The sequence below is a fragment of the Lonchura striata genome, chromosome 3 (genome assembly GCF_050655825.1).
Source record: "Lonchura striata isolate lonStrDom1 chromosome 3, ASM5065582v1, whole genome shotgun sequence".
Lineage (NCBI taxonomy): Eukaryota > Metazoa > Chordata > Aves > Passeriformes > Estrildidae > Lonchura > Lonchura striata.
The window spans coordinates 87,309,572-87,326,905 of record NC_140705.1 but is presented as its reverse complement, the minus strand read 5'-3'; the positions used below and the strand labels follow the sequence as shown (position 1 = coordinate 87,326,905).

The following is a 17,334-nucleotide window of genomic DNA, read 5'->3' as shown; positions in this document are numbered from 1 at the left end:
ATCCATCCATTGACACTTTATTCCAAATACATCATTTACCAAATGAAACCATCTGAAAGTCAAGGAACATTGCATCATTGTTATGAACTTGTGTTGGGGAGGGATGGAGCTGAACTAGAGAAAGGTAAATAACATAAGAAAGGAGATTGTTTGCTGAAGGAACAGTGATTTTTTTGTTTTCCTCTTCCCATGGTTGTCAATATTGGCAGAATGTGGATATTGGAGGCTTGGGGCCTGCGCCCAGTCCCTCCCCTTGCAAGTCCCTCCCCCAGGCAAGGCAGGAAATGTCCCACAGGCAAACCAACGTGTGCCAACAAAGTCCCTCCTGTGATGAAGTGCAAAAGGACTTGCTGTTCCTGAGGCCTGCTGACAGAGCTGAGGCAGACACCTTGGGGCTTGCACACTGGGAAAGCCCTCATCCAGAAAAGGTGAATCTGGTGCTGCCAGGATCACTGGTAGTAGATGCTGAAGGCATGGAGGATGTACAGGAAGGTCGTGAGGAAGGCAAAGAACTGCATGAGAGAAAGAAGAGGAAGGGTCAGCTGGCAGAGTCAAACCCCATCTCCTCCCAGTGCTCTCAGCATGGGGAAGCCTCCCAGCATAGAGCTCCTTTCACCTCAAAGGAGAGGCAAAGCCTAAGTTTTCCCAGCATCCAGCCATGTCAGGCTGTCCGTGAACTGGTGGACCCTGAGAAACCAACGCTAACTGCACCATCCACAGAGCTGTGGAGCTGAAACTCTGCTCAGTTGGCACTGTGGGGCTTGGGGTGACTCTGCTGTGGCTTTAACACATGCTGTTGCCCTTCCAAGGGTAAGTGTGTGTCCTGCAGCCCGGCAGGGTGAACTCACCGATGCAGCGCTGTTGAGTTGGTAGTTGAGTGGTGCATTGTCGCCGAACTCAGAGTTGATGGTCGCATTGGCCTGCAGGACAGCGGCACTCATGTACAGAATGGCTGTGGTGCCATGGTACAAACTGTCCTGCAAAACAAGGCACCTGTGAGTGCCCCAAAGGAGGACAGGTGCCTGGATAGGCCTGGGACTGGACCCTCCCAGGCAGTGGTTTCACAGCAGAGCTCCCCTGGACTTTCCAGTCAAGGTAAAAGGAAGAAAGGGTCAGTGGGTCACCAGCCATGGGGGTCATGCACCCACGTTGCTGCTGCCATCTGCGTGTTCCATCCCCTCCTTACCAGCACTTTCCAGTTCTCGCTGTTCCTGTGGAAGCCGAGGAGGTAGCTTAAGAGGAGCAGCAGGGAGATGAGGCAGGAGGTGAGGGACACGTACATCACCCATCCCTGCAGCAATGGCAAGGAGACTGAGGTAGCAGCGATGAGGATCCACACCCAGGTCCCACAGAGCTGCCAGGGACAATCAAGTGCCTCTGATGAGTGTGGAATGAGGAAAAGCCCTTTTCCTCCCCAGTTCCCTCCTCGCCTCCCTCCTGGGCCAGCTGCAGCAGCCAGCAGAACCCCTGCATCTTTCCCAGAGCATCCCAGTGCTCTGGGAAACAAGCAAGCAAGTTGGCACCGGTTTCCCTGAAAACTCATGGGAAATGAGTGTTCACACAAAAGGGAAGGGTTTGCTGTCGCCTTCCACACAAGGAAATGTCTCACCCCGAGAGATTTGGTGGAGAAGCCAGAAAATGTGCTTTTATCTGGGAAAAGTGAGCAAGTTGCCTCAACCCAGCCCTGCCCGCTCATTAATCTCTGGGGCTTGGAATTGCAGCACAAGGAAGTCTCCTCTTAGCTCCATGCGCCAGCCTGGAGCGATCCACCCAAAATATTTACTCACTACAAAAAGCCTATGGAGTTATCGGGATGAGCCTGTGCCATCCCAACTGTGGTGGGTGAAAGCCCTGGAATTGCAGCAGGGAGCTGAGCCAGCCACCACGGGGAAGGATTGTGCCTGTGGAGCACAGGGTGTGTGGATTGCCAGCACCATGACAAAGTACACCAGCTAAAATCTTGGCTGGTCCCCTGGATGCCCTCTGTACCCAGAAGCAATTGAAAGAATCATGGAATGTCATCACACATTAGCAGACGCCCAATTGCCTTCAACCCCTAGACCGATTTGATACAGAGAGCAAAATTCCCTTGATTTTCAAGCCATTTCTACAAGCTAACAAGAGCTGCTTCATGATAACAAGAGCTGCTAGTCTGCTCTGGATGAACCATCAGCTCTTCAGCCTCTCCCAGCCCCACGGCAGCCAGTGACCCTCACACAGGCTGTGATGGAGCTGAGTGTACCTTGTCCTCAAGCTGTTCCTAAAAACCTCGTCAGGAATACTTTGTGCATTCAGCATAAGCTCCAAGACAAGATGTCACTTTCCAGTAACGATGCCTTCAGGATGGTTTCAGGGGATTTTTAGCCAGGAGTGGGTTCCATGAGGCAGCGGAGCGAGGCATACTCACGATCTCCGGCAGGATGAAGGCGTAGGGGATGGTTTTGAAGACGGCGGGTCCGGAGGGCAGAGCGGGCTGCGTGGGGGCTGCGGAGGGACCCACCGAGGCCATCTCTCCTCCGCTGACACCGCTCCGCTCGGCTCCGCTGGCGCTTGCCTGTCCCGTGCCGCTCCCATGCGGGATTTAAGGGACACGCCCGCGGGACGTAAGCACAGGAACCGGCCGGGGCTGGCACCGCGCCGCTGCCCCAGCCCGACGAGCCCCTGGCACCCCTGCGACTGCGGCGGCTTTGGGCATCCCGCTGCCAACCGGGATGGGACAGAGCGGGACCCCGGCCCCACCACGCACCAATGCGAGGTCATTAACTGGAGGGGGAAGGAAAAAAACTTCCTACACCTTGACGGAACATAAATGTTTCCTGCAAACGATTCTCTTGGCACGCTTCCAATCCTGAAATATTTTTGCTTCCACTGTTGTTGCCTCCTCCCCTTTCTGTTCAGGTTTCTGCTCCGCGGTCACGCCAGACCCCTCCACACCCTCCAGGCACATCCAACCTTCAGAAACTAGCAGGTAAATTTTTACAAACACACCAGAAGGGTTTGGCAATGTGCTCCCGATAGCCCAGTGAGGTTTGAAGGGGAGCGGCAGGAATTTCTGCCTCCTGGCAAATGCAGTTTGGATTCGGGAAGCACTTGCTGTCTCATCCAGTGAACTCTGCCTGGCCCCAGAACTCCCAGAAAAGGGGTGGGATGAAGGGCTGGGGGTGGCACTTCTGCCTGGTGGCCCAGAGAGGACAGAATGAACCCATTAACCCGGGCAACGGGCTACAGCAGGAGGAAGACACTGTCACAGTGAGTTATTCCAGCTCTGCTAGGCAAGACAGGTGATGCCCCAGGAACTCGGCTTCTATGCCAAGCTCTTGCACAACACAGAGCAAAGATCAAATCCATGTCTCTGAGCATTTCCTAGGCTGGGGGAAGTGTTCTGTGGTATTCCTGGAGGCTCCTGTTTACAAATACTCCAGTGGGAGCTGGCTTTGGCTCCACGCAGTGGAGGTTTTCAAAAATCTTGTTTCAAATCTCGCCAGACAAAACTGAGCCTGGCCTGGGCTTAAATCCAGATGTGATTCAGTGGTAAGGTCCCCATCACCCTGCAGGAAGCATCCAGATGCTCCAGCACTAAAGAGAAAGTGGATTGATCACTTCCCCCTGGGAATGGGCAGCACACAGAGCCTGTGGTCACAAGGTGCTCAGGGGTCAGCAGAGGAAATAATCCTGGGGAACACAGCATTCCCAGGATTCCCACCAGCTGCTATTTGTGTTGGGTCAGGTACATTCCTGGGAGTAACCCAGCCTTCTGAGTGGGGGAGAAGAACAGGCAAACAATCTAAAAATGGAGCAACCTACTGGTCACTGGTTGGACAAGAGAGGATTCTTCCCTTAAGCTGGCTGCCCTTCTTGTTCAGCAGCATTCTTAAAGACGATGCTCCTTCCCTTCCCTGCTCTCAGGCTGCTGGGGGACTGGGACAAAAAGCCTTTTGTTCACACTCATTAAAATAACACTGGAAATTAATTGGAAGCTGCAGGAGAGGAGAAAAGGGCTGCCTCAACTTTGGCAGAATATAATACCTGACATGGCTACAACAGGTAGTAACAGGCAACCAGAGCCTTGTTTAATACTGCAAAGTTAAAAAATATAATTTCCAGTAGATAAACAGATAAAATTTAATCTCTCTCAAAATCTTAATTGTGCTAAAATATCCATTACAATTCAGCTCCTACACAATCTCTTTGGTAAGAATTTAATTTTATTGTTATTATGTCCTTAGAAAGCCTGAATTGTTCATTCTCCAGGATTGTTTTCCCTCACCTCTCCTAAGAAATCATAGGCCAGCTCTGAGATGTCAAAAGCTCTGTGGGTGTTTTCTGATGACAGCAGGTACTCCAGCGCGCCATCCTTCTCCCGGCTCCTTTTCAGGAAGTCATGGATCACCTTCCAGCGAGATAATTCCACCTCTTCCTCAGCCCATCTGTAGCTGGGAAGGAACGTGGAGCAGAGCAGAGGGAACACAGAGTTGTGGTACACCAGGACAAACTCAGACTTCAGGAATTCTTGATCTCTCTGCAGAGAAGAGTGTTTGAAAATACCTCAGTGCAAACATGTGGCGTTGCCAAGCACTTTTCCAAAGTGCCCCCAGCATATCCACAAACCTGCACCCTGAACTCTGCCAGCCTTCCCACAAACTACAGGCACTGAGAGCCCTTTGCTGTGAGGTATTTATATTTCTTAAAAGCAGTGCCACATCCTCCCTGCCCTGGAAGCCCAAACTGCTCTCGTTTCCCTGCTGTCCTAGGTGAAGCATGGCTCCAATCCCACTCCTTGGAGCCAGAGATGATGCTGCCTTTGGGCACTGTTGTCCCACTCTTTGTGCATGGTGTGACCTGTGTGCTCCCCTGTAAAGATCAGTCTGGAAAACCCAGAGATAAAGGATCAGCCCGGTCAATTATCAAACACACAGGAAAGATCCAAGTCCAGTGTCCCAGCCCCAGGAGTGCTGTGCCTGGCAGGGAGCGTTTCAAAGCTCAGCCTCATGGAACCATGCGAGGGGTGAGCATTCAGCAGGCAGCAATCCTCCCGTGGGAGTGGCACATGCCACTCAGGTAGAACTGGGTGGTTCTGGGATGCTGGGGAGTTGCCTGTTCCGTGAGCAGATCTGCTCTCCTTTTGGATGAATGGCCCTGAAAAAGCTGCTCTGACTCAGAAGGTGTTCTGCATAAACAGGGAGCTATCCTTGTGCATCAATTCAGGAGCATGCTTCCAGGAAATCCTGGATGGCTTTCTCATTCAGTTCCTGCTGCTGCTCTCTGTCCAGGGGACAGGACGTAAGACAAAGAATGGGTGAGCCTGGGGACAACCGGGTCAATTCTCCAGCTCTCTATGTGCCAAAACGTGGGATTACAACTCTCTGGGGTAGGGAGATATGAGGAATTTAGGGGGCCTTTCCCCAAGCAGATTGTGGAAGGACTGAAGCTCAGAGTTTGGAGGAGGGAAGACGATTTTGTGGGCATACACAGCCCCTTTTTGTATCCATGGAAAGCTTTTACCAGCTGATTCTTGGAAGCACATCTTGACAGGGAGCCACTCTGGGTACCAACCTCTAACAGGTTCCCCCCTAACAACACTGAAATAAAAAGTTACAAATTTTCCTCCTGCTCCTGGATTACTGTTATAAATCTGGGTGAGAAATGTTGAGAACGTCATTTACAGTGAAAGGAAAAGCTAAACACCAATTGCAGTGGCAGGGAGCAGCTAGTTGGAATTACCCTGAATATATGAAAAGAAAAACCTGTAGTTTGTTACCTTCTCAATTCTCTTCAATGTTCTTTCTTTGTCTGCCCAGGCACTCTAAAATGAAATGTACAATCAGAGCAAGGCTGAAGAACATTGTCTTCTCCCAGGACTAAAAAAAACTCCTTAAATTTTGCCTGGAAATCCTGACAAGGTAACATACCCGAAGTGCATCCATCAGGTCTGGCTGATCCAGGAGTTGAGGGAAAGTTGCTAGAACAGGATTACAGATTAAGTCTGAAACAAAACAAACACATTCAAGGCTAAGGAAGAATCAGTTTTCAAAGTATTGGCACATTCAGTTATTCAGCAAGCACAGTACATCCTCTCCTGTCAGATTATTCCAAAGGGAAAATGAGCTGTGACAGTTCTCCAGAGCAGTTAAAGAGAACTCCCTAAAAACTGTTCTGACTGCAGCCAATTCTCAGTGGCTGAGAGACAGTTAAACCAGGAGTGGAGACACAAAAACCCCAGTTCTGTTTATTGGGAATGCCAGCAAACAACGAGCCCTTCCCGATTTACCTGTCACAGATGTTTTCCCTCATTTCTGCGTTTCTCTTTTTTTATACACACCTGCAATTGTGCTGCTTAGTTTGGATGTTATGGATAAACACACTTGGGTTCTACCTCACCCTGGCACGTCTCGTGTGGCATTTTAGGAGAACCAGGAGCCAAGTGCACAGTGAATTTTCCCAATGGAGCACAGGTGTCCTGATGCTTTTTGGGTCACTTCCATGAGAAATCACTCTGCTTCTGTGATTATTTTAATTAATGAGACTGTGGGTAAGATTCTAAGTGATAGAGAGCAGGATTTTGTCTGAAGTGTTTTCTTTGCTGTGTGATTTCAAATATTGAATGTAAACTTGTTCCTTCACCTTAAAGCTGATGGCAAGTTTGGTAAACATAAACCATTTACTAATGCTCAAACATTTCGGGGAAGAGAGCCAGGACTGATGACTTCTGGGAAGTAGAACAGACATTTTCAATTGTCTATTCCTAAAGCTATGGTGGATTTTGAAATAATAGAAATCTTCTTTAGTTGCACAGCTACCAGAACAACTCTTGGCATAAAGCCTTTCAATGACTTCAAATGAAGTCTGAATCCAAAGGGATGCAATTTAACTCCAGGAGAGGTTGTCAGCCTGATGTACTGTCCTAAATTAAGAAGATCAAATCAGGTAAGTGTAGCAGTTCTCACCTATATAAATTCATACATAGTACAGTTAAGAAATCTATTTTTTTTTAATTTCAAGTTGGTTTTTAAATGGAGAAGGCTATAAACTATCATTAGTTCTGTTGAATAATCAGGGCAAGACACTGAGTTCTAAATCCAGAATTCTCCAACTTCTGTCTCTCCCTACTGTCAGTAAGTAAATAATAATTAAAATCTAAAAATAAAGAGGATAACTCAGCCTGAGTGCCAAAAACATCTCTTACCAAAGGGAGACCTGGCAAGAGTCATTCCCTGGACGAACCTGATCTTCCTCCAGTGCTCACCTGTGCTTTGAATGCTTGTCCTGTCCTTTAGGAGGGCATCTCCAAGGATTTGTCGATAAAACACCAGGAGATGGATGTAGCACATGCCCCCAACTAATGTTTCAGGGAGAAAACTGTTGGGAAAATAAGGGACAGCAGTTGAGGTTTTCATCACAAACACTGCAGATTTCTCTAGGCTATGTGGAATACTTATTCATTTTATGGAACCACAAGGACTCACTTCAGGATCTCTTTTGAGTGCACACTTGGTGACTTCACTTTCACCAGAAGCACAGGTTGCTTCCTGAGGCTCATAAACTGCTGAAAAACCCCAGAGCCTGCTGCAGGAAGAGACAGCCCAGATTCAAAAAGTCAGTTTGAAACAACAGTAGTAATTATATTACAAAAATTAGCATTTCAGTGGGTTGAGAACTCTTTCGAGTTTAGTTAGCCTGGTAGCACCCAGCTCCCCACAGCCAAGGCAAAAGCAGATAAATAATGAAATACGTGCAAAAACATGAAATACACAAAAACCCAAACCAGGCTGTGGGGACTATTGTGAAGGAGATGCAGCATTAATCACATTATTATGTTTATATTATATTGAGAAGAAACCACACCTCTCCTTGATATTGATGGGTCAACCTCTATGCCTCTCTCATAGGGAGTTCCACCACTCAGGACCAGCTCATACATCCTGTCAATAAAGATAAATCTGAAGCCCATATGATATTGGGAATTCAACTAGTTTTGGAATTTCATTGTACAAGGAGGTCAATTATTTTAAAAGCTATTAACAACATTCTTTCTTTTCCACAGCCCAAATATTTTTCTTGTATGGATTTAGCAATTGTTTCACTAAAATGGTTTTGAGGAATCACTACTTCAACAATTAAAATCTTCCATATTTAAAATTTGTTAAAGAATAATGTAGCCCCAGTTCTGCCAAGAGTAAGTCACTGCTGAAACAAGCATGAAATTTAATCTGTAATACCATGTTTACTTAATGAAATAGTAGAACAATATTTTTAAAATGAGACTTAGAAGAGATTTAGAGAATTCTAGAACAATAGAGTAGAGGTGTCCTGTGGGTATTTGTTTTTGAGCTGTAACCCAGATAAATTCAGAATACATATACACAATATATATATGTCTACCAATAGTTGAAAAAAAAAACAAGTCTTGAAAGTCTGAGCTACAATGAATTATTTCTGTCAATAAACAGAAAGTTTTCCTACATTTAATAAAATAAAAATATAAACACTTTGTTATTCTTTCAGATGACTGGACCCACTAACCATAAATCAGCTACAAAATATCATTCACATTCCAAGAGCAATTAATTCACAACTCCTACCTGACTCTAGGTCCTGGGAGCCAGTCTCCCAGTTTTCACATGGGAAAGGGAATATGTGGCAAAGAAGAGCCAGAATCATAAAGGACTGGTCTGGATGCCCCCTGCCCCAGAGGTGTCTAAGTATGAAAGATGAGCTTAACTCTCAGTCTAAAACAGATGTATATACATCTATGTGTAAATACAGGGGGAGCAGGAAAAGGTAATGAACTCACTTGGAAGGAACAGGAACCCCACTGGAAGTGAAAAGCTTCAGAAAGGCCCAGCCACAACTCAGCTCTCCTCTTTCACCTGTTGACTAGAAAAAAAGAGAAATGTACATTATTTGAGCAGCTGACCTAGAATGAGTGACTGAACCACAATTAGTAACAGTAACCACTGAGAATTGTTGTAGTTATCCCATTTTCTTCTTTCACCCTTGTGTGTTTAAAAATCACAATCTGCCTTCTCTGAGGGTAGTTTTTCTGGCTTTACCATCTATTGTCTTACTACCTGTTGTGCTTTCCAGCAGCATATCCCAGATGGATAGGTTCTATCTGTATAAACTGGAGCTGGAACCATTGTCCATGCTGCTGAAACAGTTAAAACTTTAGTTTTCCAACTGTACAGGACATTATTCTGAAATAAATCACAGAGATGGAAAACTGCAGGAGTGAAGAGAGAGCTAGTCCATTGTGATCCCATGGCATGGGATCTTTGGCGCAAGTTATTTCAGTGTTGGTACAGGGACACTCATGTCCATGAGTCAGAGGGATTTTTACTCTCTAATTAGGGATATTCACCCATCAGAGAATCCCAGAATGGTTTGGGTTGGAAGGGATTTTTAGGATCATCTCATTCCACCCCCTGCCATGGACAGAGATATCTTCCACTATCCCAGGTTGCTCCAAGCCCATCCAGCCTGGCTTTGGACACTTTCAGGGATCCAGAGGCAGCCACAGCTTCTCTCAGCAATCTGTGCCAGGGCCTCACCAACCTCACAGAGAAGAATTCCTTCCCAATACCCCATCTATCTCTGCCCTCTGATAGTGGGAAGTCATTCCCCCTTGTCCTATCACTACAGGAGCTTGTGAAAAGTCTCTGTCCATCTTTCCTGTAGGCTCCTTCCAGGTAATCCTGTTCTCTAATGAGGGATATTCTCTAGTCCTATTCTCTTAACTAAGAACAGCTGATTCCCTTTATAAATCTGCCCTTGGAGTCATTTCCATTGCACCTCCCCACACTCACATTGCACTTGTACGTGATGCCAAGCTCAAACAATATCCCAATGTCTGAAGACAGAGAGTTGGACCTGACAAAAGAGTCACCATCAAGCAAGCTGGGTAAGATGCCCATCACCTGATACAGAGAGAGGGAGGAAAAAAAAAAGTTAATGTACCTATAAAAACCAAAAAATCTTGATTTTTAAAGGCCATCAAGCACATCCCCCACTCAACACAAGATCTCAGACCCAATCCCACTGCATATAAAAATGAAGAGAGAACAAATTCCAGTCAAAATCTTGCTCCCCTTTTTGTCTTTCCATGGAGCACAGCTGTGCCACCAAGGAAGACTTTAGTGACACTGAAGGAAGAAGCTGTAAACAGCCAGGGGCTGTGACACCTACCCTTGGAGAAAAAGTCCAAGTCTGAGGATTTTTAGGCAGCCACGTGGCTCTCACTGTGTGAATGTTACTCAGCACCTAAAGTGGGGAAAAATGCTAAGGCAAGTTTTTCTAGAATGCCCTGCTGCTTTCAGAAAATCCAGGGTTATCCCAGATGGATCCAACACTGCATACAACAAAGACAACTGGAAGAAAACTGCTGGATAATCAGGGTTATGTTTTTACAAAAAGCTGCTCTGCACACACACAAAGGAACAGAGGATCAAGGGCACATGGAGGAATCTGACTCTGACCCAGCTGCTCCCAGGCCTATCCCAGGAGACAGATCAGCCCAGGAAACACTCATTGCAAAGAACACAAAGGAGCCAGGAGACACAATGGCAGGTGGGGGACCCAAAATTAGGACTCAGATAAATGGAACTCCCGCCCCAGCCCCTCCCAGGGCCACCCAGTACAGCCCTGAGCCCCAGGGGCTGGGTATGACTGTCACCCTGAGTCAGGAGCAGCTCCCTGGCTCACCTCACACTGCTCAGGGACATTTTGGGGCTGCATCTGATTTACCATGAGAAGAAAGCAGAGAGGGAGAAACCAAAGGCAGATAAAGGGAGGGGTCAAGTGCCTTATGGAGTACCAAGGGTGGGAAGCAGGGCTGCATATGCTTGCCTGGCCATGCCCAATGCCCATCAATGCAGTCTGGCCTGTTTCATCATTAAAGTTCCATTATTCTGGGTGAGTGGGCTCAAACCAGACTTATATAAGCATAAATTAAGCAGCCTGAGAGGCAGGTTGTGTGTGTATCTCTAAGTGAGACAGAGAGAACCAGAACCTGAAGAATCCTGGAAGTTCCAAACCTCCTGCAGTCCTTTTTTGGGAAGCAGACACATTCCTTACCCAGCTGCCATCAAAGAGGCAGAGACGGACGTGCCGGCTGAGGACCTGCACGCCAGTCCCAGGGAGAGGGATCATCTTGCAGCTGCATAAAGTGACAATCAGGGACACTCTGGTGGGTCTAGGATGGATCTGAAATACAGCAGAAGGAGGATTAAACCTACAGGGCCCTCTCCACATGGTCTCATTTTGTGTTTATGGACTGAGGTTATTCTCCCAACCACAAACCCAGTGCAATGCAGTGGTAGCAGCAGGATTTCTTCACAAGCCTTTAGCTCTGGCCCAGGGATGTTTTAGTGAGACAGACAGAAGGCCCCAGCAGAAGAAATATTTGCACCAGAAATGGTGCAAATTAAGACATAATCATTAGCCAAAAGGAAAGAAGGCAAATAAAGTTTGTGTCCCACTTAGCAGCAATACTCACAGTATTTCTCTCAGAGTTCCACACCAAGTCTTTGAAAGCCAGCTGGGATGGAGTAAGCTTAGGTTGCAAATAGTAACTTGCTCGAAACTCTTCACCTACAACAACAGTAAATTTAAAAACTCTTCATTTTTCAAATGGTCTTTATTGTGCCAGAAAGAACACCCAAAATGCATGTCCAGTTGACTGTTTGACTAAACAAAACGATGGAATTGCCTGCTATGAGCACTGTCTACTATTTGTGAGCATTCTGAAGTGTTTCATCTCAAAAGCACAATAACTTAATTTAAAAAAAGAGATTAAAGAGCTTTAAACAGAAAGACTAACAGAACATGAAATATCAATATATTTGGTGAAGAGACTAGAAAAGACCTTTGAGAAAAAGGGAAGATTAAAATAAAACAAAACAAAACAAAAAAAATCATCATTTCCTGCAAAGTCAACAGGAATGAAGAAACTCTTTGAAACCATGAGGAAATTTGTCAGGATTTCACATTGATAAATTAAAATTTAAGGGAAAAAATATTTTATACACAAATTGATGAGTCAAGTATAGCCAGTTAGCCAATTAATTAAAATTAAGCAGTATGGATAGGGGTCCAACAGGCTGGTGACCAGTGTGAGAAAGCCACCACAGACACTTGAGAATCTTGCCAGGCAAAATTCCTACCTTCTTCCAAGAGCTGGAAAAGCATGGATGGGCGGAACCCTGCAGGAACTGCTCCTGTGGTGGTCAGTACCTCCAAAATGTCATTCTAGTAAAAACAAAGAATACTGTTCCTGTTGTTTAACAGCAAATTTAATCCTAATTTACAGCTCTGTTTAGAACCAGAAACTTGAGACACCAGTCACCTCTTCTGAAACATTTTTGTGGCATTTCTTGCTACCAAAAACTCCCAAAACACAGATGTTCATTAAGAACAATGGTTTTTGATATGAGACAGTGTTAGGGAAAAGGCACAGCTTGTTTACAAAATAATGAAGACTATGGCAGGCGAAGCTGCGCTCTAAGGGGCGCCTACCTCCATGATGGCTCGGACAGCACTCCAGTAGGAATTGTTTCTGGAAGAAAATAGAGGGATTTATAGTAAATCCTCACAAGAACAAAAATTTAACCACCAAATATTGCTCAGTTTCCAAATAGCAGCAGCTTCACAACCATATCTGAGACAATCCATTTACCTTTTTTGAATTTCAGTTACATCTGCTGTTTCATCCACCACTTCTGTGTGTTCTTGTGACTCCTCCTGGCTTTCTTCCTCTTCCTTAGGAACCTGGAATTCATATTTAAAATGGCAAAAGGCTTGATTTCTTTCTAGTTTTGTTCTTAAAAATGCCTTCTCCAACCACAGCCCATATTAATATAAGTTTAAAATAAATTAAGTAAGTTTATAAGAGGAGATTTTCTCTCTGTGATGCAGAAAATTGTCACACATTTACACAGACTCCCATTTCAGATAAATTATTAAAACCCCAAATCAATCCACAGCACCTTGGAATCTTTGGAGTTGACCTTTAAGTGACAAAGATTCTGACTTTGATATTCAAGAAACTTCTCTGCCACAACTTCACAAGGTATAGAAATGCTGCTTTTGATGGATATCTCCAGTACCATGGACAAAAACACAGAGTTATTTCCAAATAACTGGTTTTATTTCCAAACACAACACTGCACTGCAACCCATTTTGTGCAGATATATGATCATTAGTCTATATAAAAGAGCAGAGGTAAGATTAGGACAGAGATTGCAGCACACCAACCGCAAGGTATGTCCTGGGAACGAGGCCTCTCTCTCCCTTGGAATTTTCAGCTACCCACCAGCCATCTGCCTTCTTGTCGTGTATAAGCAGGATTTCACCTTTCTTTGCCATTGGAGGATGAGACAGAGACAAAAAAAAAAGCAAATATTTAAATTGAAAAAGACATAACTCAAATTTCTCCCCAAATCCCACAGCTGGCTGAATCCCAAAAGTATAGGATTTCATTATAGTTACTGCTTACCTCAGAGTGACCTGCAGTAAAAACCCTTTACAGGGAGATATTTACCACAAATGTGAGATCCCCTTCCTGCTGGGCATCAAAGTTCCCGACAGCAACACATTCTCTAACATTTGGATCATCCAACAACTTCTCCTCATCTTCTTCTTCTTCAGTGTCTTCTTCCTCACTTTCTTCATCTTCACTCACCTCCTCTTCTTCATTTCCCTCTTCTGCATGAGGGCCTTTCTGGTGTTCCTCACCCCTACCCAAAACAAATCAAACTTTTTTAGTATGATTCCCACCAAACTCTTTGAAATGCTGTCAAGCCTCTGCAAGGACATTATTCAGATACAGCATTTCCATTCCTCTGTTTTGCTCTCTGTCCTGAAGAAACTCCTGCAAACCTTATATTGCAGCCATTATCCAGCACCCTGAGAAAATCCTAGCAAGTCATAAATTACTTGTCTCCTGAGCACTTCTTTTTTTACCCTTCTGTTATTTTTCAGCTAATTAAGGGGGTGAGATAATGGTTTTTCAAGGTCTATTCCAGCCATCCTTTAAAAAACCAGTTGCATTTGTATCTTTAAGCTACTCACCCTGGATAATTCTTTGTCACACTATTCTGATCCAAGGCAAGAAGGAGTTTCTGCAGCTGCTGGGAGAGTCTTAGCAACAGCTTTTCTTCCTCTTCCTTCCTCTGGCTGTAATTCCCCACTGGCGCAGGCTCATCAGCCTGACAGAGAACCCAACAAATGCCCCAAAGAATCAAAGTTCCCCAATAAATTGCTCAAATAATCAAAGTTCCTCTATAAAATAAGTTTTCCAGGCATGCCTTACAAGTTTTTCTCTTCCTGGGCTACTGTCACTCCCGCTTTAGTGACAATTTTCCTACCCTTTCACTCTGCCAAGATGCAGTTCTCTATTAAGTTTTCACCTGGGACTCGGACGAAATAAAGCATTAAAATGAGTTTTAAATTATATAAATGGATATAAAAAATATAATTTGGAGAGATGACAAGCAGAGATTGTGCAGTGCTGGGCACTGCTCTTTTCCTGAGGCATCTAAAATGGAACATTGATTTTCTTTAAACACTTTCCATGGTGAATTTTGGAGAAAATCACAGATTAATCTCCATACTTACTTTTTTCAAACCACGGAGAGTGTTTGTATTCTCCTCCACAAATTCCTTGAGCTGTGTACATCTGCATTGAAAGCAAGACAAGCAGATGGTATTTTCTTAAAATTCTGACCCAAACCACACCTGCTGACTGAAAGGTATCCTTTTAGGCACTGTGTGTCCCTTCAGGGTGAGAATTCCAAGCTCAAACAGCAGCATTTGACATAATCCCAGAATAGCTGGGATTGGAATGGACCTCTGGAGCTCATCCACTCCAACCCCACTGCTCAGGCAGGATCACCCTGAGTAGAAGGTCACCAGGATCCTGAGTAGGTGACACAGGAATGCATCCAGGTGGGTTTGGGATGTCTCCAGAGAGGGAGACTGCACACCCTCCCTGGGCAGCTCTTCCAGTTCTCTGCCACCCTCATGCTGAAGTGGATCTTGTGTTTTAATTTATGGCCATTGTTCCTCCATCCTGTTGCTGGGCACCACTAGAAAGAGCCTGGCACCATCCCCTTGGCACCTGCCTTGGAGATATTGATATGGCTTGGTGAGAGCCCCCCTCAGTCTTCCCTTTTCCAGAGGGCTGGGAAAGAGCCAGCCTGGAAAACAGGAGAGGGAAGGGGCAGGGAGAAAGCTGTACAATTAAGAGAGAAAAGGCATAGAGGGAACGAACACTGCTGAGGCGACATGAGGAGAGGGTGAGGGCAGCGCCCGGGCGGCGGGATCGAGGGATGGGGTTCGGGATGGGGGTCGGGATCCCCCTCACCTCAGCCGAAGGGCCTCGCGCTGCCCGGGGGCTGCAGCCGCGCTCTGCGCCCGCAGCGCCTCCACCTGCAAAAGGGGACGGGGCGGTCAGGGCCGGGGTGCGCCGAGACACCGGGACCGGCCCCGGTACATCCCCGGTGCGGCCCCGGTACATCCCCGGTGCGGCCCCGGTGCATCCCCGGGGCGGCGCCGGTATATCCCCGGTACATCCCCGGTGCATCCCCGGGGCGGCGCCGGTACATCCCCGGGGCGGCGCCGGTACATCCCCGGTGCGGCCCCGGTACATCCCCGGAGCGGCCCCGGTACATCCGCGGTGCAGCCCTGGTGCGGCCCCGGTACATCCCCGGGGCGGCGCCGGTACATCCCCGGGGCGGCGCCGGTACATCCCCAGTACATCCCCGGGGTGGCCCCGGTACATCCCCGGTACATCCCCGGGGTGGCCCCGGTACATCCCCGGTACATCCCCGGGGTGGCCCCGGTACCTGCGCCCGCAGCTCCCGGCTCCGGCGCTGCACCCGCTGCAGCGGCCCCCTCGCCCGCCGCTCCGACATCGTCACCGGGCAACGGGACAGCCGCGGCGCCGCCGGATGACGGGCCCGGGGCGGGGCCGGCAGCGCCCCGTGCCCCGCGCCCGGCCCCGGCGGCGCGGAGCTCTGAAACCTCCCTCGCATCCCCAGCAGCCCCAGCGGCGCTTATGTGGGGACAAATGATGTGGTGTTTTGTGATCCCAGCCATGGAATCACAGAATAGGTAGGGTTGGAAGGCACCTCTGGAGACCACCCAGTCTGATGGCAGGATCGCTACGTTTGGGAAAGAGCTCCAAGATCCAAGACCAAGCCTTAAGGGGCTCTCGGCAGTGCTTTTTCTCCCCCACAGATTTGAAAACCGGCAGCCTGCAATGAATCCCCCAGCGCTCCTTCTCCTGGCATTCTCTAACAATGGAAGGCAGGAATTTGCTACAGCTACCTCCACAATTCCTTATCCAAAGCGCCAGGAGGAATTCTTAATCCTTTCTTTCACTTGTTCATTCACCCAGGCAACGCATGAGCTCTTTCACCACTTAACTGTCCCCATGCACACCCATAATGGGACTTGCTACATGTGCCCATAAGGCACATTTTCACATTTATTCCAGAAATAAACACCTAGGAGCACCATGTGATGACTTTTGCTAGTTTATTGTGTTGGCAGCGCTTCCTGGCAAGGTCAGAGCAGCAGGCTTAGAGCTGGACAAGTGCAGACAACCCTCTGGAATATGGAAATCCGAGAATCATGGAATCGCTGAGGTTGGAAAAGATCTCCGAGGTCATCGAGTGCAGCCCATGACCGATCCCCACCTTGTCACCTAGCCCAGAGCACTGAGTGCCACGTCCAGTTGTTCCTTGAACACCTCCAGGGACAGGGACTCCAAACCTTCCTGAGCAGTCCATTCCAAGTTTGGGATCGCTGCTTGCATATCCTCAACTCTTTGTTAGATTAGTCTCACACAGTTTGGGATCTTGCTTTGCGAAGGGCAGAGGTCCTGCCATTCCATGGATGCTGTCCTCTCTGGCAGCACTGCTATTCCACGGATGCTGTCCTTTCCCAGGAGCCCTGCTATTCCACGGATTCTGTCCAGCCGGCAGCCCTGCTGTCCCAGGGACGCTGTCCTTCCCCAGCAGCGCTTCACCCGTTTCCAGCAGCTCAGGCAGCGCCCACCGGAGGTCCGGAGGAGCCCGCTGGCGGGGCAGCCCGGCCGCGGTGCCGGCGCTCAGGCCGCTTCCAGCTTCTCCTGCGCGGCGGCGAGGCGGCGCTGGAGGTACCGCTGCCGCCAGCGCAGGAAGCGGCGGCGCGCCCGGCCCGCCTGCCAGCCCACCACCACCCCGGCGGTGAAGGCGGCCAGCAGCGCCCAGCGCACCACCCGCGGCCGCAGCGCCTCCAGCACCATCCCGGCCCCGCTCCCGAGCCCGGCCCCGCCTCCCGCTTCCGCCGCCGCG

General features: G+C 47.9%; 3 protein-coding genes and 1 long non-coding RNA gene across 10 annotated transcripts; 1 reads left to right on the top strand and 3 right to left on the bottom strand.

Moving 5' to 3' along the window:
- On the bottom strand, positions 1-2,764 carry MALL (mal, T cell differentiation protein like). The gene is made up of 4 exons (XM_021537639.4): positions 2,408-2,764; positions 1,187-1,354; positions 849-977; positions 1-512 (listed from the first exon to the last, which is right to left on the bottom strand). Exons 1-4 carry the CDS (start codon positions 2,507-2,509, stop codon positions 450-452), a joined length of 462 nt encoding a protein of 153 aa, XP_021393314.1. The 5' UTR covers positions 2,510-2,764; the 3' UTR covers positions 1-449.
- Positions 2,765-4,097: 1,333 nt separating this feature from the next.
- On the bottom strand, positions 4,098-16,203 carry NPHP1 (nephrocystin 1). Of its 7 annotated transcripts, none has more exons than XM_085575722.1 (20): positions 15,845-16,203; positions 15,360-15,424; positions 14,612-14,672; positions 14,066-14,202; positions 13,536-13,731; positions 13,250-13,351; positions 12,671-12,762; positions 12,511-12,550; positions 12,159-12,243; positions 11,492-11,586; positions 11,071-11,199; positions 10,183-10,257; positions 9,804-9,914; positions 8,792-8,874; positions 7,843-7,919; positions 7,464-7,563; positions 7,244-7,356; positions 5,910-5,983; positions 5,759-5,803; positions 4,098-4,519 (listed from the first exon to the last, which is right to left on the bottom strand). In XM_085575722.1, the coding sequence occupies exons 1-20, from the start codon at positions 16,091-16,093 to the stop codon at positions 4,241-4,243; spliced, it is 2,208 nt and encodes a 735-aa protein (XP_085431848.1). In that variant the 5' UTR covers positions 16,094-16,203; the 3' UTR covers positions 4,098-4,240. The 7 variants fall into 7 exon arrangements, with proteins under 7 accessions (XP_085431848.1, XP_085431846.1, XP_085431843.1 ...); XM_085575720.1 differs by having other exon boundaries at positions 5,759-5,832; positions 7,843-7,937; positions 15,841-15,923; XM_085575717.1 differs by having other exon boundaries at positions 7,843-7,937; positions 15,841-15,923.
- On the top strand, positions 5,796-9,223 carry LOC146767991 (uncharacterized). The gene is made up of 3 exons (XR_014953894.1): positions 5,796-5,900; positions 6,786-6,924; positions 8,503-9,223. It is a non-coding gene; the product is annotated as an uncharacterized LOC146767991 (long non-coding RNA).
- A 314-nt stretch (positions 16,204-16,517) lies between the features above and the next one.
- Positions 16,518-17,285, bottom strand: MTLN (mitoregulin). Its single transcript, XM_077781752.2, has one exon. It carries the CDS (start codon positions 17,283-17,285, stop codon positions 17,109-17,111), a length of 177 nt encoding a protein of 58 aa, XP_077637878.1. The 3' UTR covers positions 16,518-17,108.
- Positions 17,286-17,334: the final 49 nt, after the last annotated feature.